Source organism: Danio aesculapii, chromosome 21 (genome assembly GCF_903798145.1).
Source record: "Danio aesculapii chromosome 21, fDanAes4.1, whole genome shotgun sequence".
NCBI lineage: Eukaryota > Metazoa > Chordata > Actinopteri > Cypriniformes > Danionidae > Danio > Danio aesculapii.
Window position 1 is genome coordinate 2,568,844 of NC_079455.1, and position 27,209 is coordinate 2,596,052.

A 27,209-nucleotide genomic window follows, 5' to 3' on the forward strand; every position below is an offset into this window, starting at 1 on the left:
AAGGCATGATTATGTTTTATTGTGGTCAAATAAGCGTAATCTAGAGGCCTTTGCCTTTCATATGAGCAACTTGAATTAAACTTGGATAGGCAACAAAATTTTTGTCAGGTAGTGTATAATTTTCTTTTTTAGACCAAAAATATGTGTGTTAGTTCAGAAAAAAATATGATTAAAATAAATTGAAGTCTCTCCCATATAATCTTTCAAATTAAATTGTGGCGTACTGTGATTCTGGATAAATGATGGAAGTGCAGAAATTTTATTTAAATGATTTACCTTATTTTCAATCTAATAATAATATCTTCAAAATCAGTATAATTTAAAGAGAAATGTTAATAGCAACACTTGTATATATTAAAATAAAAATGTGAACTGCAGACTTTCCCACTGGCACATCTTCTGTTTATATTCTAGCATAGTGTGTATTTTATTGTGTAAAATTTATTAGTGTATCATACAATGTGTAGTCGTATGTTCAAACTAAAATGACATGAAATCAAAAACGACAACATAATAGCAAGAAACTATTTATTTAGAGAGGTACCATTGGTATTGTGTGCGTACATTCACTTGAGATGATTTTGTACAGGATACAGGATGGTAAAATCATACAGATTAAAATATATATTCGTAGTATAAACAGAATGCGCTCCCAAATGTTGTGAAATCTTTCCCATTATTGCAACCATGCATTCACATTTCAATGTTAAGGCACAAACCAACAGAAATACCCTCCATTATTTCCATTTTTACTGAAAACAAAGCACCTTCTGGATTGATCGGTCTGTCATTATGCATTAAATCCTCAGTCAGACATCATACACTCAAGAATATAAATTTCACTGCATATTCTCTTGTATGTACACTGAATGCCTCGACCAATTCAGTTTTGTTTTTATGATCTAAATGAAAATCTTTATCATTAAATTGTCTGTTTTTCTGTGGAGAATGTGTTATGGATCAAAAAAGTACTTCTACACTGCAAAAAAAGCCTTTATTACTTAGTGTTTTTGTCTTGTTTTTAGTCCAAATATCTAAAAATTCTAAAATCATGAAGCATTTTTTAGACAAGCAAAAAATACTGGTTTGTTTTCAGAAATAATGAGTCAAAATTAAGTTTTCCTTTAAACACGAAAAATAATCTGCCAACGGGGTCAGCAAAATAATCTTATTTTCATTTTATTGTTTTCTTACATTTCCCAGTGATGGGTTGCGGCTGGAGGGAAATCCGCTGCGTAAAAACGTGCTGGATAAGTTGGCGGTTCATTCCGCTGTGGCGACCCCGGATTAATAAAGGGACTAAGCCGACAAGAAAATGAATGAATGAATGTTTTCTTACCACATTGGCAGATTATTTAGCTTGTTTTAAGGAAGAACTCCCTTAATTTTAACTCATTATTTCTGTAAACAAGACAATATTTTTTACATGTCTATAAAATGCTTCTTGATTTAAGAATTTTTAGATATTTGGACTAGAAACGAGACAAAAACACTAAGTAAGAACAGCATTTTTTCAGTGCACCCGCAAACCCATAACGAACATAACTGAATGCACATAATTACAATTGTTGATTATTAAAAGTGTATATAGATAAAAAACTGCCCATAGAATGATATCCTGCTTGCCTTAAAGGATTAGTTTACTTACAAAATAGACCTTTTGCTATTTGTCAACCAAGATTTTGTAATGAAGGTTTTTAAAGAAAACATGCAGGATATTTCTGTTTTCTCCATATAGTGAACTTCAATAGTGCTGCTCAGTGGTTTCAACTTCCAAAATGCAGTTTCAATACAGCTTTCAAGCAAAACAATTACCTAGAAAATCAATACCTTAACTAAATCAATGTCTGGACCACAAAAATTTTTTATTTTTTTTTTGTGAAAAGTCATCTGAAATCTCAATAAATAAGATTTCTATTGATATATATATGTTATGATATATAGGACAATATTTGGACGAGATACAACTATTTCAAAATCATTAATATGAGGGTTCAAAAATCGAAAATATTTTTTAAAATGTGTGATCCCAATTTTTAAAAAACAAAATGTCGTATCACCTTTTATCAAATCAAATCTATCAACTGATGTATTTTTATCAATGCATTGTTTTTAACATTAATATACATTGAAAAGTGCCATATTGGATGTTAAAAATGCATTTTTATGCTTTTTAAAATGTATTTTCCATAAATAAAAAAGTTCAGACATCCAAAACCTAAAGGTCTGTTGACTTTGGTGAAATCGTTTGGCTTATGATTGTATAAAAATCTCGAAATATATAAAATAACAATAGAAAGTACATGACGATAGTTTTCAATGGCATTTTGAGGGGTCTGTGTGTCTGAATGTGAGAGAGTGAGTGTGTGTGTTTGACACATTGAGCATGTTGTATAGGCTCAGATCTTACATATGATCTTTCAGTCTGATCTACATTAAGTTCGATATTTTTTATTGGACAAATTATGCTTAAAATGTCATTTTCATGAGCACAAAAGTTGTTTTAAACCACTTAAATTTGTTGAATTGAGTCTCCTTTTTGTGTTTTACAACAACAATCCTAGCCAATTTCTCAGATTAAGGCTCAGATTAAGGAAAAACAATCTAAAACTTTGCCCAAAAAAGACCTCTAACATGCTTTAGGATTAATCATAAGTGCTCAAAATTGTCATCCTTGAAGATAACCAATATTTTAATCTAAGTTTAAACTGATAGCTCCCCTAAAAATGAACATTGACTCATGATTTACTCTCCCTCTAGTGGTTCCAAACCATTATGAGTTTCTTTCTCATGTTGAACCTAAAAAAAGATATTTTGAAGAATGTTAGAAACCGGTAACCATTGACGTCCATAGTGTGAAAAACAAATGAAAGTCAGTGGTTACAGGTTTCTAGCTTTCTTCACAACATTATCTTTTGTGTTCAACAGAAGAACAAAACAATTACAATATAATAAATGACAATAAAGTTTTGAACAGCATTTTGGGTGTGTGTGTGTGTTCGATCTACATTGTATTGCTTTTTTTTTGGACAAATAAAGAATAAAAAGCTTAAAATACTTGCATTTTCCTTTTGTTTTGCATGGGCCCAAAGATAAAATGAAGGCACAAAAATGACCCGATGTAACTGCTCAGATTAAGAAAACTATTTTAAAAAATCTATAATTCTGCCCAAAAAAGTCCTCTAAAATGCTTTAGGATTAATCATAAGTGCTCAAAATTGTCATCCTTTAGGTGAACCAATGCTTTAATCTAAGGGTAAAGGGATAGTTCCCCTAAAAATGTACATTTACTCACTATTTACTCTCCCTCTAGTGGTTCCAAACTATTATGTGTTTCTTTCTCCTGTTGAACCTAAAAAAAAGATATTTTGAAGAATGTTAGAAACTGGTAACCATTGACTTCCATAGTATGAAAAACAAATAAAATGCAATATTTCCAGCTTTCTTCATAACATCTTTTGTGTTCAACAGAAGAAATAAACTCATAAAGGTTTAATACAAGTAAAAGGTGAGTAAACTAATTTTTCATTTTTGGGTGAACTGTCTCTTTAATGGCCTTTAAGAGCCTCCTTAGCATCTTTAAGTGCAGATAGTAATACTGCTGTGTTGTTGTGATCCTGCTTATCCTGCTAAACAGACTCATTTTAGGAAAATGCCTTGTTGTGTGCGTTTTTCAGGCCTGCAGACCCAGAGAGCGAGCCGTGTTCAGTACATCATCTCGTGTCAGATAACATCCACACAGCTGCCGCAGACCTGTGAAGGACTCTCTGCCATGGAGAACACGCCAGTTATCAATAAACAGAACCTGCGAACACAAAACAAACACAGGTATGATTCAACTTGAAGAAATAGAATAGAACAGAGTAGAGTAGAGTACAATATATTACCTGACTAAATTCTTATCGCTTATGGAAGTTAGGAAAAACAAATAATAAGTTGACTTCTAGTTGATCATTTGGTATCAGAAGTGGCTTGTATGAAAGCCAAAGGCCTCTAGATGACGCTTATTTTACCAAAATAAAATATGATCATGTCTTGATTTTGAATGATTTCATTAGGACAGTAAGGTCTGACTTGCTTAGACTAAAGTCTTGTCACTGAACAGAAATAATGTCCAGTATAGAATATGTGGTCATGCTGCAGTGGAAACAGAATGAATATTGTGTCTGACTCCATCATGAGCTTGGAGGACTGCATCCATACATCTCTGCACTGACTCAATCACTGAGTAATAAAGCCATCTGGAATGGCGAAGAAAGCCTTCTTGCAGGACTCCCAGAGTTCATCAAGACTCTTTGGATTCATCTTCAATGCCTCCACCTTCATCTTACCCCAGACATGCTCAATAATGTTCATGTCTGGTGACTGGGCTGGCCAATCCTGGAGCACCTTGACCTACTTTTCTTTCAGGATCTTTGATGTGGAGGCTGAAGTATGAGAAGGAGCGCTATCCTGCTGGAGAATTTGCCCTCTCCTGTGGTTTGTAATGTAATGGGCAGCACAAATGTCTCGATACCTCAGGCTGTTGATGTTGTTATAAACTCTGCAGATCTCTCGCACGCCCCAATACTGAATGTAACCCCAAACCATGATTTTTCCTTCACCAAACTTGACTGATTTCTGTCAGAATCTTGGCTCCATGCAGGTTCCAGTAGGTCTTCTGCAGTATTTGTGATGATTGGGATGCAGCTCAACAGATGGTTCATCTAAAAATCGACCTTCTGACACTTTTCCAAATGATCAACTAGAAGTCAAGCTATTATTTGTTGCTCGTAAAACTGGGATTGATGATAAGACTTTGGTCAGGTATTGTAGAATAGAATGAAGAACATGGCAGTTGTAAACAAACAGAACCTTCCAACACAAAACAACCGCATGTATGTATTTATTATCTGTTTTTTGTCCTGTCTCTGTAATTCTGTTGCACTGTAGAAGCTCTGTCATGGAAACAAATTCCTCATATGTGTGAACATACCTGGCAATAAAGCTCGATCTGATTCTGATTCAAATGCGCTTTCTGAATAATGATGAAATGTGCATTATTTGTCATACTTCTTGTACAAGATAAAAATTTAAGACTGTTTAATTAAAGGGCACCTATGGTAAAAAATCTACTTTTCAAGCTGTTTGGACAGCCATATGTGTATGTATGGTGTATAGACCGTCATATTGGGGTGATATAAGCACACCCAGTGCTTTTTATTAAATTTAACAACATAAAAAACGGTGGACCAATTGGAGCGGTTTACAAACCGACCGCAACTTTACGTAGGAGAGCGGTCCCCCCGCCCACCAATATTGATTGACAGGCGCGTCATCATATCCTCAGTTTGTTGATTCACGTCCGCCATTTTCAGCCTGAGTCGAAGCGATATCACTAAAGGAACACGCTAGCTCTATTTTTAGATGTAAGGCTCATTGGGCTCAACACAAGATCAATATTCTCCACATTATCGCACTAATCGGAATTATTGGTTGTATCTTTAGGTAGGTTTGCAAACATGTGTACTTCTCATCGAGTCTACCTTATACTTCAGCCGTTTGCATTTCTCGCGATCCCAGAAGCTCCCTGTGATCTTAACTAGCATGCGTTTTAGAGTTCTAAACATCGGTTTCTATCAGGGTACACTCAAGTTGACGGCTGGGCGCCGCAGACCGCTGCAGAAACCTATGTTTAGAATTCAAAAATGCGTGGCGCGACGATTCGGGACACTTCATGTTTCTGCCGCGCTACAGAGAGTGTCCGGTGTGTCGTGTCGCGGCCTGAGCAGCGCATCCGGTGCCTCAGTCAAAGTTAATTCAGTGTGTGTGGTTATTAGTTTCTGTGTACAAGCTCGGCACTTGAAACTAGCACACAGTTGGCTGTAAAACTATACAGACACATATGATTTTGTACTCTCTGCTTGGTCTGTGTCAGAGTCGTACATGTACGACTGAATGGTGATCCTCTCACTCCTGCTCCTTCTCGCAGTCTGCCTGTCTGTGTTGCAAACACAGAGCGGGTGAGCTCATGGCTCCGCCCCCTTGTTACATTGGGCGGGAAGCCGAAACTAGTCTACATGTGAAGCAACACACCCCTAAATCAGCGAGCTGTGGACACGCCCCCAACATGACACTTTTTAACACATTATAATGAAACAATCTGAATTGTGTTTTAAACTGAACCTAAACTGGCACACTCAGAAGAACCAGCATATTAATATTACATCAGAAAAAAGAGGTCAACTATGTGCCCTTTAAGAATTGTTTCCCAGTGATGGGTTGCAGCTGGAAGGGCATCCGCTGTGTAAAACATATGCTGGATAAGTTGGCGGTTCATTCTGCTGTGGCGATCTCAGATTAATAAAGGGACTAAGCTGATGAAAACATGAATGAATGAATAAATAATTAAGAATTTCTTCATTTTTTCTTCAGTTTTTAAAAGCAGCACAGTGTAATTGTTGAAAAAGCACCATACACTTTCAATTCAAGCACTTTCAAGAACCTGTGTTTGTTTTTAAGCATTTCCAGGCCTTGAATTCATAATGTATGTCTGAAATTCAAGTACTTTTAAGAAGCATGGGAACCCTGTACTGTACAATGCGAATTAATAGCTACAGATTTCCAGCTTTCTTCAAAATCTTTTGTGTTCAACAGAAGAATGAAGCACATGGTTGGGAACCACTTGAGGGTGAGAAAATAGTCAGTGGATTTTCATTTTCTGGGTGAACTCTTTCTTTAGGAGCTCTAATAAAACCACTCTAAGAAGACTTAATACCTTGCCCGGCTTGAGTTTGACCCAGAGCTCGTTGTCTGCCCTCCTGAGCTCAGCAGTGAGTTTCCTGTGAGCAACATACCAGCGGCGCACCACATCATGGGGGACTGTGTTAATGACTGAGCGGTCGTAGTTATTATATCTGAAAAACAAGGGAGCAACTCACTTTCAGAACTAGGAAATGCAGAGCTTCATCCATTACATCATATAACCAGGGCTTTCTCTGATCATTACATATATAAAGGGGACCCGTTATGCTGCTTTTTACAAGGTGTAAAAAGGTAACAATTTAAAATAATGGACCATTAGTTGATGTATTTATTAACATTAGCTTAGTGTCTTGTAAAGCATTTATTAATTATAGATTAACATCCACTAATGCGTTATTAAAATCCAAAGATGTGCTTGTTATCATTGGTTAATGCTCCATGAGGTAATATGAACTAACGTTATTTAAATTAAATACAACCATGAATAAATACTGTAATAAATGTATTACTAGTTTGTTCATGTTAGTAAATACATGAACTAATGGAACATTATTTTAGTGTCAGCCAAAAATGTGCAGTTGCCTGTATTTGTAAAAGATATGGTGCAAATAAAACGCATCTCACCGAATCATGTAAACCTCATTGTTCCAGGGATAAACGTTGAGCACGGGGCCGATGCCGATCATGTGGTTGCGATGATCGCTGAGGTTTTCCACATAGTCGTGTTTAATCGGCACGTGAGACAGCAGCTGGAAGTTCTCCGGCGTTTGCTGTAAAACCGTGTCGGCAGCGTGAAAACCGTCCACCAGCAGAGTCCTGCCGCCCGTGCCCTCGTGCCGCAGACAGTGAAACACCTGGATGCTTCAGCAGCAAAATAAAGCATTAAATAAACACCTTACGGACAGATCTTAAAGAGCCCATATTATACATGAAATAGGGTCATATTTAGGTTGTAAGGGTCTCCAACAACAGTCTAATATGCATGCAAGGTCATAAAACACTTCGATGGTCTTATAATCTGCATTTATTTTTACCTAATTATCCCAACGACTCCCATATGAATCGTTCAGCGATTCATTTGTTCCCAAACCCCTCCTCAGCTCGAAGCTAATCTGCGCTGATTGGACCGATGACAGCCTGCTGCGATTGGTCGACAGTGACAGGCTTCAGCACGAGACAGAGTGAAATGCCCAGCTGGTAATCAACTATATAAAAGTAGTCACAGTGCACACACGCTTCATAGTGTAAGGCTTTTTTCACACACACACACAACCCTCTTCAGAAGAACTGGGGAGATCGACGCGAGTCTCTCTCTCTTCCTCTCCCTCTCTCTCTCTCTCACACACACACAACGCTCCTCAGAAGAACTAGGGAAAGCGACGCGAGTCTCTCTCTCTCTCTCTCTCTCTCTCTCTCACACACACACACACACAACGCTCCTCAGAAAAACTAGGGAAAGCGACGCGAGTCTCTCTCTCTCTCACACACACAGACACACAACGCTCCTCAGAAGAACTAGGGAAAGCGACGCGAGTCTCTCTCTCTCTCTCTCTCTCTCTCACACACACACACACACAACGCTCCTCAGAAGAACTAGGGAACGTGACACGAGTCTCCTGTCTCCTAGCTTACGATCGATCGCCATAGCAACGACAAACGGCAGTGGAACGCGAGCTCACAAAAGCCTTTAACGTTAAATCCGTAAACAAAGCGGCACGCGTCGCGTTTTTAACGTGGCTTACATGTGATAAGAGAATATAAAGAGTAACCGCGTGTACTGTACCAGGTTAACAACTCATCTTTGGGTAGAGACTGTCAATATTATCCATCTGAGCACAGCGTGACTTCATTCGACCGGCGGCGTCTGTGTGTGTGTGTCTAGTGTTTTTTCTGTGTTAGTGGGCGGGGCCGCAGGTTTCAAATCTCCCTGGTTTGCGCGCGTAACTACTGGCGAGGCTTGTGTTTCGTGGCTGCGTCATCGCGAAACACCTAATGACTCGTTATCAAGGCGACTCGTTTGAAGCACTATGAGTCGACTCTTTTATAGATGAATCAATAGTTTTAAACACTGTACACTTACAGATTTAAGCCTTAGCTGGATATTTCACTTCACTTAGAGCTATGTTACACACTACATGGAAGGGCATTTTCAAAAACCCATAATATGGGCTCTTTAATAATCATCATCAGGATGTACAGATATTAAATGATTTCCAAATATGTGTGTTTAGCAGAGCAAGGATTCCCAGTGATGGGTTGCAGCTGGAAGGGCATCCGCTGTGTAAAACATATGCTGGATATGTTGGCGGTTCATTCCACTGAGGCGACCCCAGATTAATAAAGGGACTGAGCCGAAAAGAAAATGAATAAATGAATGGAAAGAGCATGGACATTTTCCCACAGTATTTTCTATTATATTTTTCTACTGAAGAAAGTCTTTACAGTCATTTCTTTTAGGAAATGAGTCGGATAAAATAAACAAAAATGAAGTCCGGTTAAATCAAAGATTTGTTTAAATCAAATCAATTACACGATGCATATTTCATCTAATTAATGGCAACTTAAAAGCATGTTCAATTTCATCGAAACATTACTAACAATAAAAAATTCGAAGTCGTTATTGGGTTAAATGTGAAACATCAGATTTGATCTGGTCATATTTAAATGATTTTTGACGGACCAGCAGGTTTACTCACTTTTCAAAGTAAAGTTAACTAATCACTTCAAAAGCATTGGGTTTACTCACTTTTTTAAGTAAAGTCAACTGATCCCTTTAAAAACTACTACTTTACTCACTTTCAGTAAAGGTAACCAATCGCTCTAAAAACAACAGGTTTACTCACTTTTATAAAGAAAACTCGACTAATCACTTTAAAAGCATGACCTTTATTCACTATTTTAAAGGTGCACTATAAAACAGGGTGTCCGCGGGGTCTTAAAAAGTATTAAAAGTTGATAAATCAATTATGAGAAAATTAAGGCCCTTAAAAGGTAATAAAGTCTTAATCGCATTTTTACGAGGTTTTAAATTTTGTTGAAGCGTTGTCTAAAGTATTCGACTCCAAAAAAAGCATAAATAAGTAAATAAATATATATATATATATATATATAATCACTCTAAAAATAACTAAATCGCTCTAAAAGTAAGTAATCACTCTAAAAGTAACTAATCGCTTTAAAAGTAACTAACTGCTCTAAAAGTAACTAATCGCTCTAAAAGTAACTAATCGCTTTAAAAGTAACTAATCGCTCTAAAAGTAACTAATCGCTTTAAAAGTAACTAATCGCTCTAAAAGTAACTAATCGCTCTAAATGTAACTAACTGCTCTAAATGTAACTAATCCTTCTAAAAGTAACTAATCGCTCTAAAAGTAACTAATCGCTCTAAAAGTAACTAATCGCTCTAAATGTAACTAACTGCTCTAAATGTAACTAACTGCTCTAAAAGTAACTAATCGCTCTAAAAGTAACTAATCGCTCTAAAAGTAACTAATCGCTCTAAATGTAACTAACTGCTCTAAATGTAACTAACTGCTCTAAAAGTAACTAATCGCTCTAAAAGTAACTAATCGCTCTAAAAGTAAGTAATCGCTCTAAAAGTAACTAATCGCTCTAAAAGTAATCGCTCTAAAAGTAACTAATCGCTCTAAAAGTAACTAACCGCTCTAAAAGTAACTAATCGCTCTAAAAGTAAGTAATCGCTCTAAAAGTAATCGCTCTAAAAGTAACTAATCGCTCTAAAAGTAAGTAATCGCTCTAAAAGTAACTATTCGCTCTAAAAGTAACTAATCGCTCTAAATGTAACTAACCGCTCTAAGTAACTAATCGCTCTAAAAGTAACTAATCGCTCTAAAAGTAACTAATCGCTCTAGATGTAACTAACTGCTCTAAAAGTAACTAATCGCTCTAAAAGTAAGTAATCGCTCTAAAAGTAAGTAATCGCTCTAAAAGTAACTAACCGCTCTAAAAGTAACTAATCGCTCTAAAAGTAAGTAATCGCTCTAAAAGTAACTAATCGCTCTAAAAGTAAGTAATCGCTCTAAAAGTAACTAATCTCTCTAAATGTAACTAACCGCTCTAAAAGTAACTAATCGCTCTAAAAGTAACTAATCGCTCTAAATGTAACTAACCGCTCTAAAAGTAACTAATCACTCTAAAAGTAACTAATCGCTCTAAAAGTAACTAATCGCTCTAAATGTAACTAACTGCTCTAAAAGTAACTAACTGCTCTAAAAGTAACTAATCGCTCTAAAAGTAACTAATCGCTCTAAATGTAACTAACTGCTCTAAAAGTAACTAATCGCTCTAAAAGTAACTAATCGCTCTAAATGTAACTAACTGCTCTAAAAGTAACTAATCGCTTTGAAAGTAACTAATCGCTCTAAATGTAACTAACTGCTCTAAAAGCAATGTGTTTACTCACTTTTTTAATAAAGTCAACTAATCGCTTTAAGCAGCAAGGCAAAAATTAGTGTATGCACACCTTTTCATCTCAAAGTTTTCACTGTTTCTTTAGTAAATCCTGAGTTATTTTTTACCATTAACAGAAGGTTTGCACTGGTATAAGCAGTTAGTAAATCCGGCCCTTAAGCTCTTATAATAGACCACAGAGAATGTGAATTTGACTCCTGCCGCTCATCTAAGCATGGACTAAGGAAACTTGATCTGACAGTCAGATGTTTAGTCTTGGGTTTCTAATTGAAGCTTAACTCTGATTTTCCTGTTTACCCGCAGGGCTCCTGGAAGTATGACGTATCCGTGTGGCGATCCAGTGCCAGCTTTGTGTAGGCAGTGTCTCCGCGAGAAAAATCTGAAGTGAAGTTCCACATCCGCCCATACATGGTCTCCCTGGAAACAAAGAATTGAAGTACTTAAAGGGACAGTTCACAAAAAAATGGAAATTTCCTCAGCATTTACTCACACTTAAGGGGCTCTAAACTTTTGGGACTTTCTTTCTTCTGTTGAACAGAAAGCGAGATGTTCTGAAGGATTCATTCATTTTCTTTTTGGCTTAGTCCCTTTATTAATCTGGGGTCGCCACAGCGGAATGAACCACCAACTTATCCAGCATATGTTTCACACAGCGGATGCCCTTCCAACTGCAACCCAGTACTGGGATACATCCATACACACTCATTCACACACAAACACTACGGACAATTTTAGCGTACCTAATTCACCTGTACCGCATGTCTTTGGACTTGTGCGGAGCATCCAGAGGAAACCCACGACAACACGGGGAGAACATGCACACACAGAAATGCCAACTGACCCAGCCAGCACTCAAACCAATGACCTTCTTGCTGTGAGGCGAACGTGCTACCCACTGCGCCACCATGACGCCGCATTCTGAAGGATGTTGAGGAAATCAAAGCAGCCATTGACATCCATAGTAGGAATAAAAAAATACTTCTTCAGTCAGGTAACGTGGGTAGAGTATCCAAAATTTATACTCAAGTAAAAGTACAACTACTTGAGGAACTGTTTACTCAAGTAAAACAAAGTATTCATTCGTTCATTTTCCTTCGGCTTAGTTCCTTATTTATCAGGGGTCGCCACAGCGGAATGAACCGCCAACTATTCTGGCATATGTTTTACACAGCTGCAACCCAGTACTGGGAAACACCCATACACTTTCACATTCACACACACACACTCATACGGCAAATTTTGTGCACATGTGTTTGGACTATTAGGAAAACCCACGCCAACACGGGGAGAACATGCAAACTCCCCACTGAAATGCCAACTGGTCCAGCCGGGACTCGAACCAGCGACCTTCTTGCAGTGAGGAGAATCTGCAGAATTCTTTTGCTATTTCTGCACAGAATTTTGTAGATAATCTGCAGATTTATGCGGAATGTTTTGGGAGTATCGTAATTAAAAACTTAATACATCAAATTACAAATAATACCATTTTAACTGTTATTTAATGTCTACAATGCAAATCTAATTAGATCCACTTATACAGTGGTAAACAAAGCAAGTCTCTTAGGGTTAGAGTACGTTGACATGTACTTGCAAAGTATCTTATAGTCAGTTAAATGTCTGATGAATGTCAGTATCAACAGATATTAAGCAGACAGTCTACTAATACCATCAAAATAAAGTGTTACCAAAAATTAATTTCCCTTTATTCATATATTCACTCATTCATTCATTTTCCATCGGCTTAGTCCCTTTATTCGTCAGGTGTCGCCACAGCGGAATCAACCGCCAACTATTCCAGCGTATGTTTTACACAGCAGATGCCCTTCCAGCTGCAACCCAGTACTGGGAAACGCCCATACCCACACACTCATACACTACGGCCAATTTAGTTTATTCAATTCACCTATAGTGCTTGTCTTTGGACTGTGGGGGAAACCGGAGCACCCGGAGGAAACCCACACCAACACGGGGAGAACATGCAAACTGACCCAGCTGGGACTCGAATCAGTGATGTCCTTGCTGTGAGGTGACAGTCCTAACCACTGAGCCACCGTGCCTCCCATTAGCTGAACTTAGTCACATTTGTAGTCTTTAGTTGACTAACAATGGTTTTAGGAAATGCAGCCCAGAGTCATGAATTAGATCCACTCATACATTGGTAAACAAAGCAAGTCTCTCATGTAATATATCTCCTAAAAGACAGAAAATATTACTTTACAAACCGTATTGTACATAAATCATATGAACATTTTCATATTAGTCAATAATATCACTTAAATTCATTTAAAAACTGAATAAATACTCATATATACATACAAAAATTGCACACATTTAGACAAGTAAATAAATACACTCACTGATGCTCTAAAATTCTGCAGAAATCTGCATACGGCCTACTAACGTAATGCATAACTTACCATAAAAAGTAACGCAACCAGTTTGAGTGCTTGACTTATAAAAGGCAGCTGGACCCGTTTGAAAGCACTGTTTTGGGGTCTTCACATTTCCTACCAAAAAGAGTTTGCGAGATGTAATTGAGTCATTATGAACACTAGGACTGACCTGATGAGGCTCACTCTTTGGGTCACAGTTTCTGTTTCTTCGAGAGTTGGCGGAACACCTTCAACAAAAGCAATCCCGTAAAGCAGGAAGTTGTTCAGGAAGTTCTTCAGCTCCTCGTCGCAGCTCATGAATTTGTCCCAGTTGGCAGAGGGAACTTTAGCACTGGAGTAGATGTGCGCGTTCCAGAGGACACGAGGCTGTATGGCACTCCTCATCTGGCCCTCGTAGCTGTTCTGGGCTAGCCATGCTAAATTGTATCGTGTGACGTGACCATCTGGCCCTGGATTATAAACAACAGGGAAATGACTTGTAATTCACCTCCACAGCATATATAGAAAGTTCTTCCTGTACTTAATATTTCACTTACACTTAATATTTACGTTAAAATGTTACTGATGATGTTTTGAACGTGTCATTTTCAAAAATGTACACCATTAAAAGTTAAGTTTAAAGTTACGTTCAAAGAACTTTCATACAATAGGTTGAATTCAATACTGGTAATATTCAAATGGGCTTTTTGAAGTATTGATTAAATGCATTATTTGCAAGCGGCAACCTCCTGTTTTCCCTCGTGAAGCAAATACGCACCTGAAACTGCAATTCATCGAAATTCTGCTAGTCCTGGCTCCATTATAGAGCACATTTCTATTGAGCCCACTGTTAAAATGGCTGACTTTACTGCAGGAAAAACTTGTGTATACAACCTGGTACAAAGAACGATTTTGGTTCGTACAGCTAATATTACCCTTCATGACTGTGAGGGTGGGTGCAAGTTATATTAAGTCTGCATAATTAAGGGCGTGGCCACTTGAGTGACAGCTAGGTCTCGCTGGTCGCTGTCTCGTCACCTCAGCTGATTCCGGCTGATTAGATGCTGAACTCATATTTTTGTGATTTATGTGGCTTTACACAATTAGTTCCCTTTTGTAAATATTTCTTACAATTACCAGATGATATGGCATGCTGTGTGCACTTAATTGACCATTAACATGGCCTCCATTTCTCAGGTGAGTGAAATTATATACTTATATAGCATCTCTATAAATGTATTTTTTTTATTTAAGATCATTTATAATGTTCTTTAGACCTGTAAAGCACTCCAGAATCTGACAGATTGATTAGCTGTAGGCTCTATAACAGTCATCTGAAACGTTGTCATACAGTGTTATGCCTGGGTTTCATCAATAGCCCTGCATTTACCAACACACACTATATCTGAAGTATTTAGAAGTAATTCACATTTTCCTCTTGTATAAAAACCTAATAAGAACAATGTTTAGTGGCTCAATGTGTTACAGCAGTGTTTTTAAAAGACTAAACACTTTATTGATATAGTGTACAGCCAAGCACATGTGGTCAGAACACAAACGAGTCGCAGGTAATGAAGTATTAAGCGTTTCTCTTAAAGAAAAACCTGTCTAAGCAAAATGCTAGAAGGCGTCTGTAGCTTCTCTCACGCTCCGCCTCTTTGCCCTTATTTGGTTACCCCGGATGGTGCGATGACGCACAAACAAAATGGCGCCGGTTGGCCACGCCCACTTGTATCTTTATTTTCGCCCTTCAGAAACCTATGAGTGGCATCACGGATACTACATCCATAACTTTTACAGTCTATGGTTATTTGTTATAGTTTTTTCACGAGTTCACACTTGCAATAGTTTCAGAATAAAGCGTATTTGGCGTGCTGTCCGGGGAGAGGGCTCTGAGCACGGGGAAGACACCCAAACTCGAGTTATTCCCCTTATCAGGAAACAGAGAGGAATTGGGATTCGAGCGAAGTATCTAGCCCAGCCCCAGAACGCTCCCCCCGGGAAAGTAATGCTTAAGAGGTGAGGTGACGGGGTGGTGGAGGAATGCTAAAGTCGTAAGATGCTGCAGGTAAGACAGCTTTGGTATATATAGGGGTTTGGTCAAGAACTGATTGGATAATAGAATAATTGTCAATGACGTATTTGATACTGAAACTTCTGTGCGTGCTCCTCCCCAAATTTGATTAGAAAACATCACTAGATTTTTATATTAAGAATTTTTATTCAGTTTTTAAAAGCAGCACAGTGTAATTGTTGAAATAACACCATAAACCTTCAATTCAAGCACTTTCAATGAATGACCTGTGTTTGTTTTTAAGCACTTTCCAGGCCTTGAGCTCATATGTCTGAAATTCAAGTACTTTTAACTACTTTCAAGAAAGCTTGTGAACCCTGTTCCTTAAAAAACAACATATTGGGGAAAAAAGTCAAGATTTTATCAGTGTTCATTAAGGGAAGCCATTATTAGTGGAGTGATACTGTATGTCCATCAGGGTCGTTTCAGTACAAGATAAGCTCAACGTTAGTTGGAGAGTAATGGTGATCTCAAAAAATTAGGTCACACTTTATTTTGATGGTCTGTTTGTTAAATGAAGTTACACTGCATCTGTATGCCAACTAATTCTCATTAGATTATAAGTGGACTGTTAGGTTGGAGTTAGGGTTAGTGTACGTTGACATGTACTTGCAAAGTATCTTATAGTCAGTTAAATGTCTGATGAATGTCAGTATCAACAGATATTAAGCAGACAGTCTACTAATACTCAAATGGACCATCAAAATAAAATGTTACCAACAATTAATTTCCCTTTATTCATATATTAACTCATTCATTCATTTTCCATCGGCTTAGTCCCTTTATTCGTCAGGGGTCGCCACAGCGGAATCAACCGCCAACTATTCCAGCGTATGTTTTACACAGCGGATGCCCTTCCAGCTGCAACCCAGTACTGGGAAACACCCATACCCACACACTCATGCACTACGGCCAATTTAGTTTATTCAATTCACCTATAGTGCTTGTCTTTGGACTGTGGGGGAAACCGGAGCACCCGGAGGAAACCCACGCCAACACGGGGAGAACAAGCAAACTGACCCTGCTGCGACTCGAATCAGTGATGTCCTTGCTGTGAGGCGACAGTGCTAACCACTGAGCCACCGTGCCTCCCATTAGCTGAACTTTGTCACATTTGTAGTCTTTAGTTGACTAACAATGGTTTTGGGGAATGCAGCCCAGGTCAGTTATTCCCACCCAAATTGAAAGAGGAAAATGTAAAAATATTTGAACAAAATTAAATAAAACAAATTTAATGCAAAAGCTTTTGTACTGAGAGAAGGTCTGTGATTGGGAGGGAATAAATCACTAATGCTGCTGTCCTTGGTTCCGTTGTGTATGTGCAAAATGTCCAGAACTAAGAGTTCAGACAGTGGGACAGTACTGGTAAGTCATTATGTCAATGTCTGGTTCTGTGAAGCTGATATATGAAATATAACAGCTCAGGCGAAAATTTTATTCATTTTAAAAGTGAATCAAGACATGCTTTTTTTTATAATTATTTTTTCTGGGTTATCACCTTTATTTGAGAGGACAGTAGAGAGTATTGACAGGAAAGCATGAGAAGCAGAGAGAGGGGAGAGATCGGCATAGGACCGCGAGGCGGAATCAAACTCGGGTCGCCTTGAGTGCATGTGTCGATGCACTAACCACTACACCACTGGCGCCAACAAGATATTGCAATTTGATGTAAGATTATAAGGACAATTTGTACTAAAATTCTAAAGGGCCAATGTAAAGGATTCACATGACATTATGTAAGGTAATGTAATATCACATCAAATATTTAACCAGTCAACCGACATAAACCTGGGCCAAAGTAACACTGACATAAAAGTCATGAGGAAGTATGGAACGCTGTCACTATATAACTGACTACAAAAAACGTGAGTCACATAGGTGGTCTGTCTGTGTTTCGTAAGAGTCAAAGTCTGTCTGTCTTTCTCTCAGAGGCTTATCTTTACTTAGGAACAAGATAACCATCTTTGTTTTAGAAGAGTGTTAAATCTTATCTTAGCACAATAGAGGTGAGCACTGAAACATGAAGACAACATTCAAGATGATTTATCTTCTTATCACAGTCACAATAACAAGCAATCTTGGAGAAGCTACACTTGACATCAAAATTATTCGCCCTCCTGTGACCTGTTTAACAGTATTTCATATAATATTTTTTCTTCTGGAAAAAGTTTTATTTGTTTTATTTCGGCTAGAATAAAAACAGTTTTTAATTATTTTAAAGCCATTTCAAGGTCAATTTTATTACCCCCCTTCAGCAATATTTGTTTTTTCATTGTCTACAGAACAAACCACTGTTATACAATGACTTCGGTTTGGTACGCTTTTATGGCCGTTTCCACTGTCAAAAGGCGTACCAAACCGAACCGTACCGTACCACTTTTTCGGCACCCTTTCGAAAGGGTACCAAACACGAGAAAGGGTACCAAAAGGCGGAGCTAGACGCGCAGCTGAATGCTATTGGGTTACAGGGAAACGTCATTCGCTTACGCAACAAGCCAGAATGAAAACAAAAAACCCGCCATGTTCAAAATACACAGCCGAGAGATTATAGCGGAATTATATATACATATAATAACGAGCCATGGTCGACCCGGGCTCAAACAAACCTTGTCGTCGTCATGATAAACAGACACAAAGCCATGGAGTAGAGCAGAATCTACCCTGTGCCTTGTAGTTTTTTACGAGGCAGTCTGAAGCGCGAATGGTTTCGCTTTCTTGCTAGCGCTCGCCGCGCATCTATATCTGAAATAACAAACTTCTTGAGCTGATGGTAATAACCTGCGCTTGATTATTGACGTGCTTTTGAAACCCGATCCTGTCAGACACTGACAAACGCGAGAGTGAAGCGTGAAAAAGCAAAGGAGAAGCCGGAGAAAAAGGAGCAGATTATTATTCAGCAAACATGAAGAAAATCCCATGTATAACTAACTTATTATCTTCACATTTTGGACTAATATGAACCGGGAATGATGGAATTACTCTCTAACAGAGACTACATGTGCTGTATCTACAGACACAGATAAGAGGTTTGCACTGACTGTAGGCTATATTTTGGATTGTTTTTTAACCTAAATACGGACGAAATGTCTGCTGTGTGTAGTTCTTCTGTAGTTGATAACATATCGGAGACTGTAAGGGGCTGTATGTGTTTATATATGTTCATTTATTTAGTTATTTAATATAATTACAGGCGTTACAGTAGGCTGTTTCACACTGTCATTGATCTGCAGTTATAATCAACTCATGTTCATAGAAAAGTTAGTAATAAACATTTCTACACAAGTATTTATGTGTATGAAGCATCTGTTTTGTGAGATGTGCTTCTCATATGATATGTAAGTGACCTGTACAGCTTTATTATAGACCTTTCCTCGAGCGAGAATGACGTCGACTGAAACTTTGTCATACACCACGCCCACCAAAAGGGTACCCTTGTTAGTGGAAACGCAAGCCTGATAAAGGTGACCCGTACCGTACCAGTCAGTGGAAACGAGCCTTAACTTTAACCTAATTACCCTGGTTAAGCCTTTAAATGTCACTTTAAGCTCAATACTAGTATCTTGAAGAATATCTAGTCTAATATTATTTACTGTCATCATGGCAAAGATAAAATAAATCAGTTATTAGAGATGAGTTATTTAAACTATTATGTTTAGAAATGTGTGAAAAAAATCTATATACAGGAGGGCTAAAATAATTCTGACTTCAACTGTATGCATGTTGTATAAATGTGACATTTTTAAAGCTAATGTGTAAAATTAACTAAAGCCGCATTCACACTAGCACTCATTTTGTCGCTCTTTGTGGTGACTGAAGTCACTAGTCACTTTTAGGGCTGCTTAGGTAGCTTTTATAAAGATATTCACTAACAGCGAATGAGTTTTCTTGTCGTTGTGAAGGTAAAACACCAAATATGAATAGATTCTATGAAAAAAGCATGTTCTCTGTCAATTTAGAGACGATTCAGAACTATTTTTTAGGTGTTGTGTAATATCATTTTGCTTCTGCAGCCATGGTTTGACAGGAAAGTAGTTCCTCGATAATTACGCCAGAATGAAAGGTTCCTAGCTGTATCAGACAAGAAAATGGCAACTACTCATTTTCTGTCAGTCTTAGTACGTAGTGAAGTATATTTTTTAACTAATTTCGAGAGGAGCACATGCTTATGATTGATCGCAGCTGGTCCCGCATTAGATAATACATGATCCACCAATCAGATGATTCTAAAATCGCTATAAATAACCACAGTATCTTACCTTAGCCATCTTCATCTTGAAGAATCCCCCCTTCCACCCCTACTCCACCCCTTCTCTTGACAGGGCAGCACGGAGGCCCAATGGTTAGCACAGTTGCCTCATAGCAAGAATGTCAGCTCTCATCTTTACCTGGCCAAGTCAGCATTTCAGTGTGGAGTTTGCATGTTCTCCCCGTGTTTGCGTGCGTTTTCCCGCCGGGCTCTCCAGTTTCCTCCCACAGTCCAAAAACATGTAACATAAGTAATCTGACCAACCCAAATCAACACCTTAGATGAGCATATAATTTAATTTAATTCAGCATATTCTCTGCATATTTATTTATAATTTACATTCACCATTATCAAGCAGGGGAGTTCTCGAGACCTACCTGAGCTCAAACTCCCCTCTCGCTCTGCAACGGGAGGGAGCCCCGAGCTCGAGGATCTCATGAGCTCAGGGCTCTCTCCCGGGACAGCATGCCAACCACGCTTTATAATTTCACGAGTTCACACTTAGCTTGAATATAGTTATACAGAAGAGACAAGCTTTAAATAGGAAAATGATCAAAACTCTTTGAGTGAGATGCTAATGGTCTAATCTGATTTAATGATCTATGCTAAGCTAAGCTAAAAGTGATCCCGCCAAACCCGAAGATCAGCTGAATGGATTCAAAAAATGGTTAACTCTAGGGGAGCTGTAAGACTTTATTTTAGGTTTTAAAGCAACAGGTTTACTTACTTTTTTAAAGGTATACCCAGATTTTCTTTTTCTGTCAACAAGACAGATAAATAAGAGATCTGTATATGGAAATAGGCATATTGTGAGCCTCAGACACCAGTTTGCTTGTTCTCATGTAATTTCCATGAGTGTAAAACTCACAAGCCATGCCCTCCGCATTTGCATGTACGCCTACTTTAGGTTATTCATCCGGATCTGACGAGCAGCCCCGTCATCAACAGAGCACAGACTCATGTAGCTCTGAGATCATTAATACGCATGCCAAATGTGTATTAATTGAAAAGCTAAATGTTTTCAAGTGAGAAAGCAATGATAGTTTCCCTCCCTTGGTTATATTCAAGCTTATATTTTACTTACTATGTATGTGGGACTTTTATTTTGAAAAGGCGAACCCCAAATGGTTTACAGTGCATTACAGGGCAACCACTGCACGATACATGTTTCAAACTGGCCTCAGGGCGCATAATGCAAGAGTTGCAGATTATATATTCATTCATCTCCACTCTGAAGAGCTTTGTTTAACTATTAGGCAAGATGAATTCGCGTTCAGCACTCACATGTCAGGAAGAGGTTGTGTTCGTCCACTCTGCTCTTGGAAGGCCTGATGGTCAAATCGATGCTGGCCGTGTCCAGATTACGCTGGTTGGTTTTGGAGTTGTAGCATGAAGCGGATCTGCAGTGGTCTCGCAGCCAAACATAGTCAAAGTGCATAACAAGACCACCATAGTTGAGCTCTGCAGAAATATAGCAATTAAACAACAGCTTACAACCATTCGTCTGTTTTTCACTACTATTCATTGACTTCCCTTTGCTTAGTCCCTTTATTCATCAGCGGTCGCCCCAGTGGAATGAACCGCTAACTATTCCAGTATATGTTTTATGCAGCGGTACCACAACCCAGTACTGGGAAACACCCATACACACTCATACACTACGGATCATTTAAAATCAGATATTCAGGCTCATATGTACTCGACAGCTTAGCACCCTCAAAAGAAAGCAAGAGCATGCTCCTTTGCAAGTGTAATTACAGATATAGTCAAAAACAGATCTGGCAACGCTCCAGTGCATATTTGTGGTTGTGCTCCGCAAAGCATGAGAATGTGTCTATTTGTAGCATGTTAGTGATATTATAATGATATATGATGTGACGTACAGTCAGGGGCGTAGCAACCAGGGGGGACGGGGGGATACGTCCCCCTCACTTTTAGAGACAGACCATTTAGAAACAGGTGATTAATAATTATATGAATGTATGATCTCATACAGCTGTCCCCCCCACTTTAAAAATGTCCGCTACGCCCCTGCGTACGGTTATTATTATGACATTCAGCTGTGTAGTGTACACAGCCTGACAAAAGTCTTGTCATCGATTCCAGTTGTAAGAGCAACAAATAACTTGACTTCTGGTTGATCATTTGGAAAGGTGTCAGATGAATCATCTGTTGATCTGCATCCCAATCATCAGAAATACTACAGATGTCCTACTGGAACTCGCATAGAGCCAAGATTCTCATAGAAATCAGTCAAGTTTGGTGAAGGAAAAATCATGGTTTCCAGGATGTGCTCCAGGATTGGCCAGCCCAGTCACCAGATATGAACATTATTGAGCATGTCTGGGGTTAGATGTAGGTGGAGGCATTGAAGATGAATCCAAAGAGTCTTGATGAACTCTGGGAGTCCTGCAGGAATGCTTTCTTTGCCATTCCAGATGACTTGAGTGATTTGAGTCATTGCAGAGATGTATGGATGCAGTCCTCCAAGCTCATGAGACTCATGCACAATATTCATTCTCACCATGACTTTATCTTCTATACTGGACATTATTTCTGTTCAAGGACAAGACTTTTGTCTAAGCAAGGTCAGACCTTACTGTCCTAATTAAATCAGTAAAAATCAAGACATGATCATATTTTATTTTGGTCAAATAAGCGTCATCTAGAGGCCTTTGCCTTTCATATAAGCCACTTCTGATACCAAATGATCAACTAGAAGTCAAGGTATTATTTGTTTTTCCTAAAACTTGGATAGGTGACAAGACTTTAGGTAGTATAGTAGAGTTTCTTTGATCATGAAGAAAACCTTGTGAGATTGTGATAGGCTAAAATAACAGCTTTTTAGCCCTTGTGAAAATTAACCAAAGTTTTACTACAAATAACACCACCCAAAATACATGTTTGTAGTTAAACCACGAAACCCCCAAATTAACCACTGTTTTGCTACACTAACCATGGTTTTTAAAATGGGTTTCAAAAATTAAAACGGCTTTTATTCCAGCCGAAATAAAACAAGACTTTCTCCAGAAGAAAAAATATTGTAGGAAATACTGTTAAAATTTCCTTGCTCTAATAAACATAATTTGGGAAATATTATAATAATTCAGACTTCAGCTTTAAGTCTATAATAACTATGATAATAATTTGTAATACAAATGCATGTTGAAAGCTTGTGTGCGTCTATAAAAATGTGTGTGTGTGTCTCACCCAAGCAGTCGGGCAGCAGCTGATAGTTGCATGAAGATGAATGAGTGGCGGTGTGCTGGAATCTGTGGCTCTGCGCTCCCAAACTCTCCAAACCCTGTTTCCAGCTCACAAATCCACTCAATCTGTTCAACACTCGAATTAAAGGCATGATGACCTGCAAAAAAGAGCTCATTGATGACTCTGGAACACACAACCAGTCCCATGCTGCTTATTTTGCCTATTGAAAATACATAGATTGAGTCTAAATGATTTTGGGCAACACTTTTTGGGAGGCTCATGCTTGTAATGAATTATAACTTTGTTTATAATGATTCTATATTATATATGTATCTATATTCATTTTCCTTCGGCTAAGTCTCTTCCATCAGACCCATTAGACCCATCAGGGAAATGAACCACCAACTATTCCGGCTGTTTAATGCAGCGGATGCCCTTATAGTTGCAACCTAGTACTGGGAAACATCCATACACACTCATTCACACACTCAGTCATTCACACACACTACAGACAATTTTGTTTACCCAATTCACCTATAGTGCATGTGTTTGGACCAAGCGGCAACCTCCCGCTCTCCCTCGGGAAGCCAATATGGAAGTAACAAACTGCAATTCATCAAAATTCCGCTGGCCCTGGCTCCATAATAGAGCAAATTGCAATTGAGCCCACTGTTAGAATGGCCAACTTTACAGCAGAAAAAAAGGTGTTTACAGCCAGGTACAAAGAACCATTTTGGTTCATATAGCTATTATTACCCTCCATGACAACTGTGAGGGGGGTGAATTTTTTTATAACTCATCCATTTCCTTTATTTTAGGTTATATTAAGTTTGCATAATTAAGGGCGTGGCCACTTGAGTGACAGCTAGGTCTCGCTGGTCTCCGTCACTTCACCTCAGCTGAATCCGGCAGATTAGCCACTGATCTCGGCATATTCATCGTATTTTTGTTTACATCTTTACATCTGAACTCATCATATGTAAAAACTCAATTTTTGATGAGTAAAAAGTTCATTCTGACAACTTTAAAGGTGATTTCCTCACTATTTAGATTTTATTTTAATTGCTAGATTCCAGATTGTCATATAGTCGTATCTCAGCCAAAATATCTTCCTAAAATAACAAAGTATACCCAAATAGAAAGCTTATTTATTCAGGCTTCATAGGATTTTACGAAAATTTACATTTAACTCAACTTCACTTCATTTAGACATCTTTACATTTAATTTTCTCCATATTTACATTTATTTAAACCCTCAGATTAACATATATAATTGCATCTCATCCAGTGTGACCCTTGGTTGACATAACTAATCTTTTGTTGCAGTTGTATTTTTGGCTGTAGCCATTAATGCATTGTATGGATATTTATTTATTTATTTTTCCTTTATTAGGAAATCATTAGTATATTAAATAAAGACCATGTTCCGTGATATTTAGATGCAAAAGCCTCTAAATGGCGTCTAAAATTTTCTTCTAAAATGAACTCAGCAAAATACAGCAAAAACATTGGTTATTATCATTGTGTTAAGATTAAATACCTGATATGAATATGATATGATAGGGATTTAAAAGAATTCCTGTGTTTGGAAGAAAGATTTACACAGCACTTACTTGGCTTTTTCATCTGTAACTGTAAACTTGCATTTGTAACTCTTCATATTAAAATAAAACACATTTTTATTTGTAAAAAGTTAATTCTGATTACTTTAAAAGGTGATTTCCTCAGTATTTAGATTTATTTTTGAACCCCCAGAATGCGGATTTTCAAATAGTCGTATCTCAGTCGAAATATCTTCCTAACATAAAGTATTTATCAGTCAAAAGCTTATTTATTCGCCGTTCATAAGACGTACAAATCTCAATTTCACAAAAATTGACATTGGTGACTGGGTTTGTGAAGCAGGACCAATTTAATTCAATTCAAGTTCATCTGTATAGCGCTTTTCACAATCATTATTGCTTCAAAGCAGCTTTAAACGTGCACAGTATTGCATTACAATCAAATTCAGAAATGCTAGGTTATTACTTAGCATAACTTTATCAGCTACTAATAACTTAAGCAAATTAATAGCCTTTAACAGTTAAAGTTATTATATATAAACAAAGTTAACCTGCAGTTAGCACATATGTGATGTCTATGTGTACAGAGAATTTGTACCCACATTTCTGTGAACCCCTCGTGCACATATAACGCATCAGTAAAGCAATAAATGCAGTCAGCAATACTCTCTGCACAACAATGTAGCTGTGATTACAATGTAATATCATCATCATGTCTGCGTGCGCGCTTGTGTTTGCAGTCGACTCACATGCGAGATGAATCCGCCACTTTCAGCTGCTGCTCGGCTTGTGACAATCGTATAACTTCGGTGTGAACTCCTCTTGAAAAGCTGCCGTATTTATTCCTCAATATCAATCATTAAACTTGAGCTCGCTCCCCGCCATTGTGTCCGTCATGAGATGTACACGCAGGCGCTCATATCCGCGAAACGATCTACTATGATGAAGACTGGTTCATTAATATTCATGAGAAGGGGCAGTACTATTTCGGGTTACCGGGCAACTTGAGCATCGCTTTATGAATATTAACAAGTTCAGTCTTCAGCAAAAGGATTCCACGCAACATCACTTCATTCATATTAATAAGCCCAGTCAAGCCTTTACCATAGTAGGATTCATAATTTACAGTGTTAGGGGGTTTGTTTGATTTAAAGGGATAGTTCACCCCTAGAAATGAGTTTGTTTACTTGCGCTCGGTTTGATGCAACTTTTTATGAGTTTATCGTTACATCTGAATATAAAAGAATAGATTTTAAAGAAAGCTGGACAACTTTAGCTTACATAGTAGGAAAGACAAATACTGCACTCTAAAAAACGTTGAGTTTTTCATTAAAGAGCCCATACTATGGGTTTTTAAAAATGCTCTTCCATGTAGTGTGTAACACAGCTCTCTAAGTGAAGTGAAATGTCCAGCTAAGGCTTAAATCTGTAAGTGTACAGTGTTTAAAACTATTGATTCATCTATAAAAGAGTCGACTCATGGTGCTTCAAACGGGTCGTCTTGATAACGAGTCATTAGGTGTTTCGTGATGACGCGGCTACGAAACACAAGTAGTTGCGCGCACAATCCCGGGAGATTTGAAACCTGTGGCCCCACCCACTAACACCCACTTGCCGACGCCGCTATGGATGCACCGGCCCTGTGTGTGTGTGTGTGTGTGTGTGTGTGTGTGTGTGAAGAGCAGGTAGACTGTGATGGGCTAGGAGATCTCCTCGCCAGTTCTTGGACTTTTTGCTCAATAAAATAGTTAGTCGTCAGTATTTTCTAGTCCATCGTCTGTATTTACATTCACCCACTGGCAGCCAAAATCCACTATGAAGCGTGTATGCACTGTGACTACTTTTATATTGTTGATTAGCTGCTGGGCATTTCACTCTGTCTCGCGCTGAAGCCTGTCAGTGTCGTCGACCAATCAGGCCAAGCAGGCTGTCATCGGTCCAGTCAGCGAGATTAGCTTCGCGCTGAGGAGGGGTTTGGGAACAAATGAATCACTGAACGATTCATATGGGAGTCGCTGGGATAATTAGGTAAAAATAAATGCAGATTATAAGACCATGAAAGGGTTGTTTGACCTTGCATGCATATTAGACTGTTGTTGGAGACCCCCAAAACCAAAATATGACCCTATTTCATGTATAATATGGGCTCTTTAAGTTGATATAGGATGCTTTGGTTATTTTTAAACTTTATTTGGTTATTTATTAATAACTCAACCAGCTGGGTTAAATATTTGGTGCTTTGTTGAGTTATATTTTAATCTTCATTGGGTTATTTATTTAATAACTCAACCAGTTGGGTTAAAATTTTGAATTTCACCAGTCAACTGATTTAACTGACACAAAACAGCTGTATTAATATGCGTGTGTAATGTTGTTTTTGCGTTATAAAGTTTATTTAAGTTATTATAACCCAATAATGTTGTTATTTTTTATTAAATTACCTCTCCCTGTTGTGTTTTTTACATCCGTTTCATTATCCAAGACCTTCTTTTAGAAACGTTTGAATGTGGTTAAAATGTATTTAACCAATGTAATTCGAAAACATTGTGGACACTGAGTGAAGCCTGCTGCAG

The 27,209-nt window shown here is 38.0% G+C and overlaps 1 protein-coding gene across 1 annotated transcript; it reads right to left on the reverse strand.

The window, feature by feature from the left end:
- Positions 1 to 511: 511 nt before the first annotated feature.
- Positions 512 to 25,568, reverse strand: tmlhe (trimethyllysine hydroxylase, epsilon). Its single transcript, XM_056446375.1, has 8 exons — positions 25,386 to 25,568; positions 23,078 to 23,231; positions 21,152 to 21,328; positions 13,738 to 14,017; positions 11,473 to 11,592; positions 7,369 to 7,605; positions 6,758 to 6,896; positions 512 to 3,805 (listed from the first exon to the last, which is right to left on the reverse strand). The coding sequence occupies exons 2-8, from the start codon at positions 23,223 to 23,225 to the stop codon at positions 3,674 to 3,676; spliced, it is 1,233 nt and encodes a 410-aa protein (XP_056302350.1). The 5' UTR covers positions 23,226 to 23,231; positions 25,386 to 25,568; the 3' UTR covers positions 512 to 3,673.
- Between the last annotated feature and the right edge of the window lie 1,641 nt (positions 25,569 to 27,209).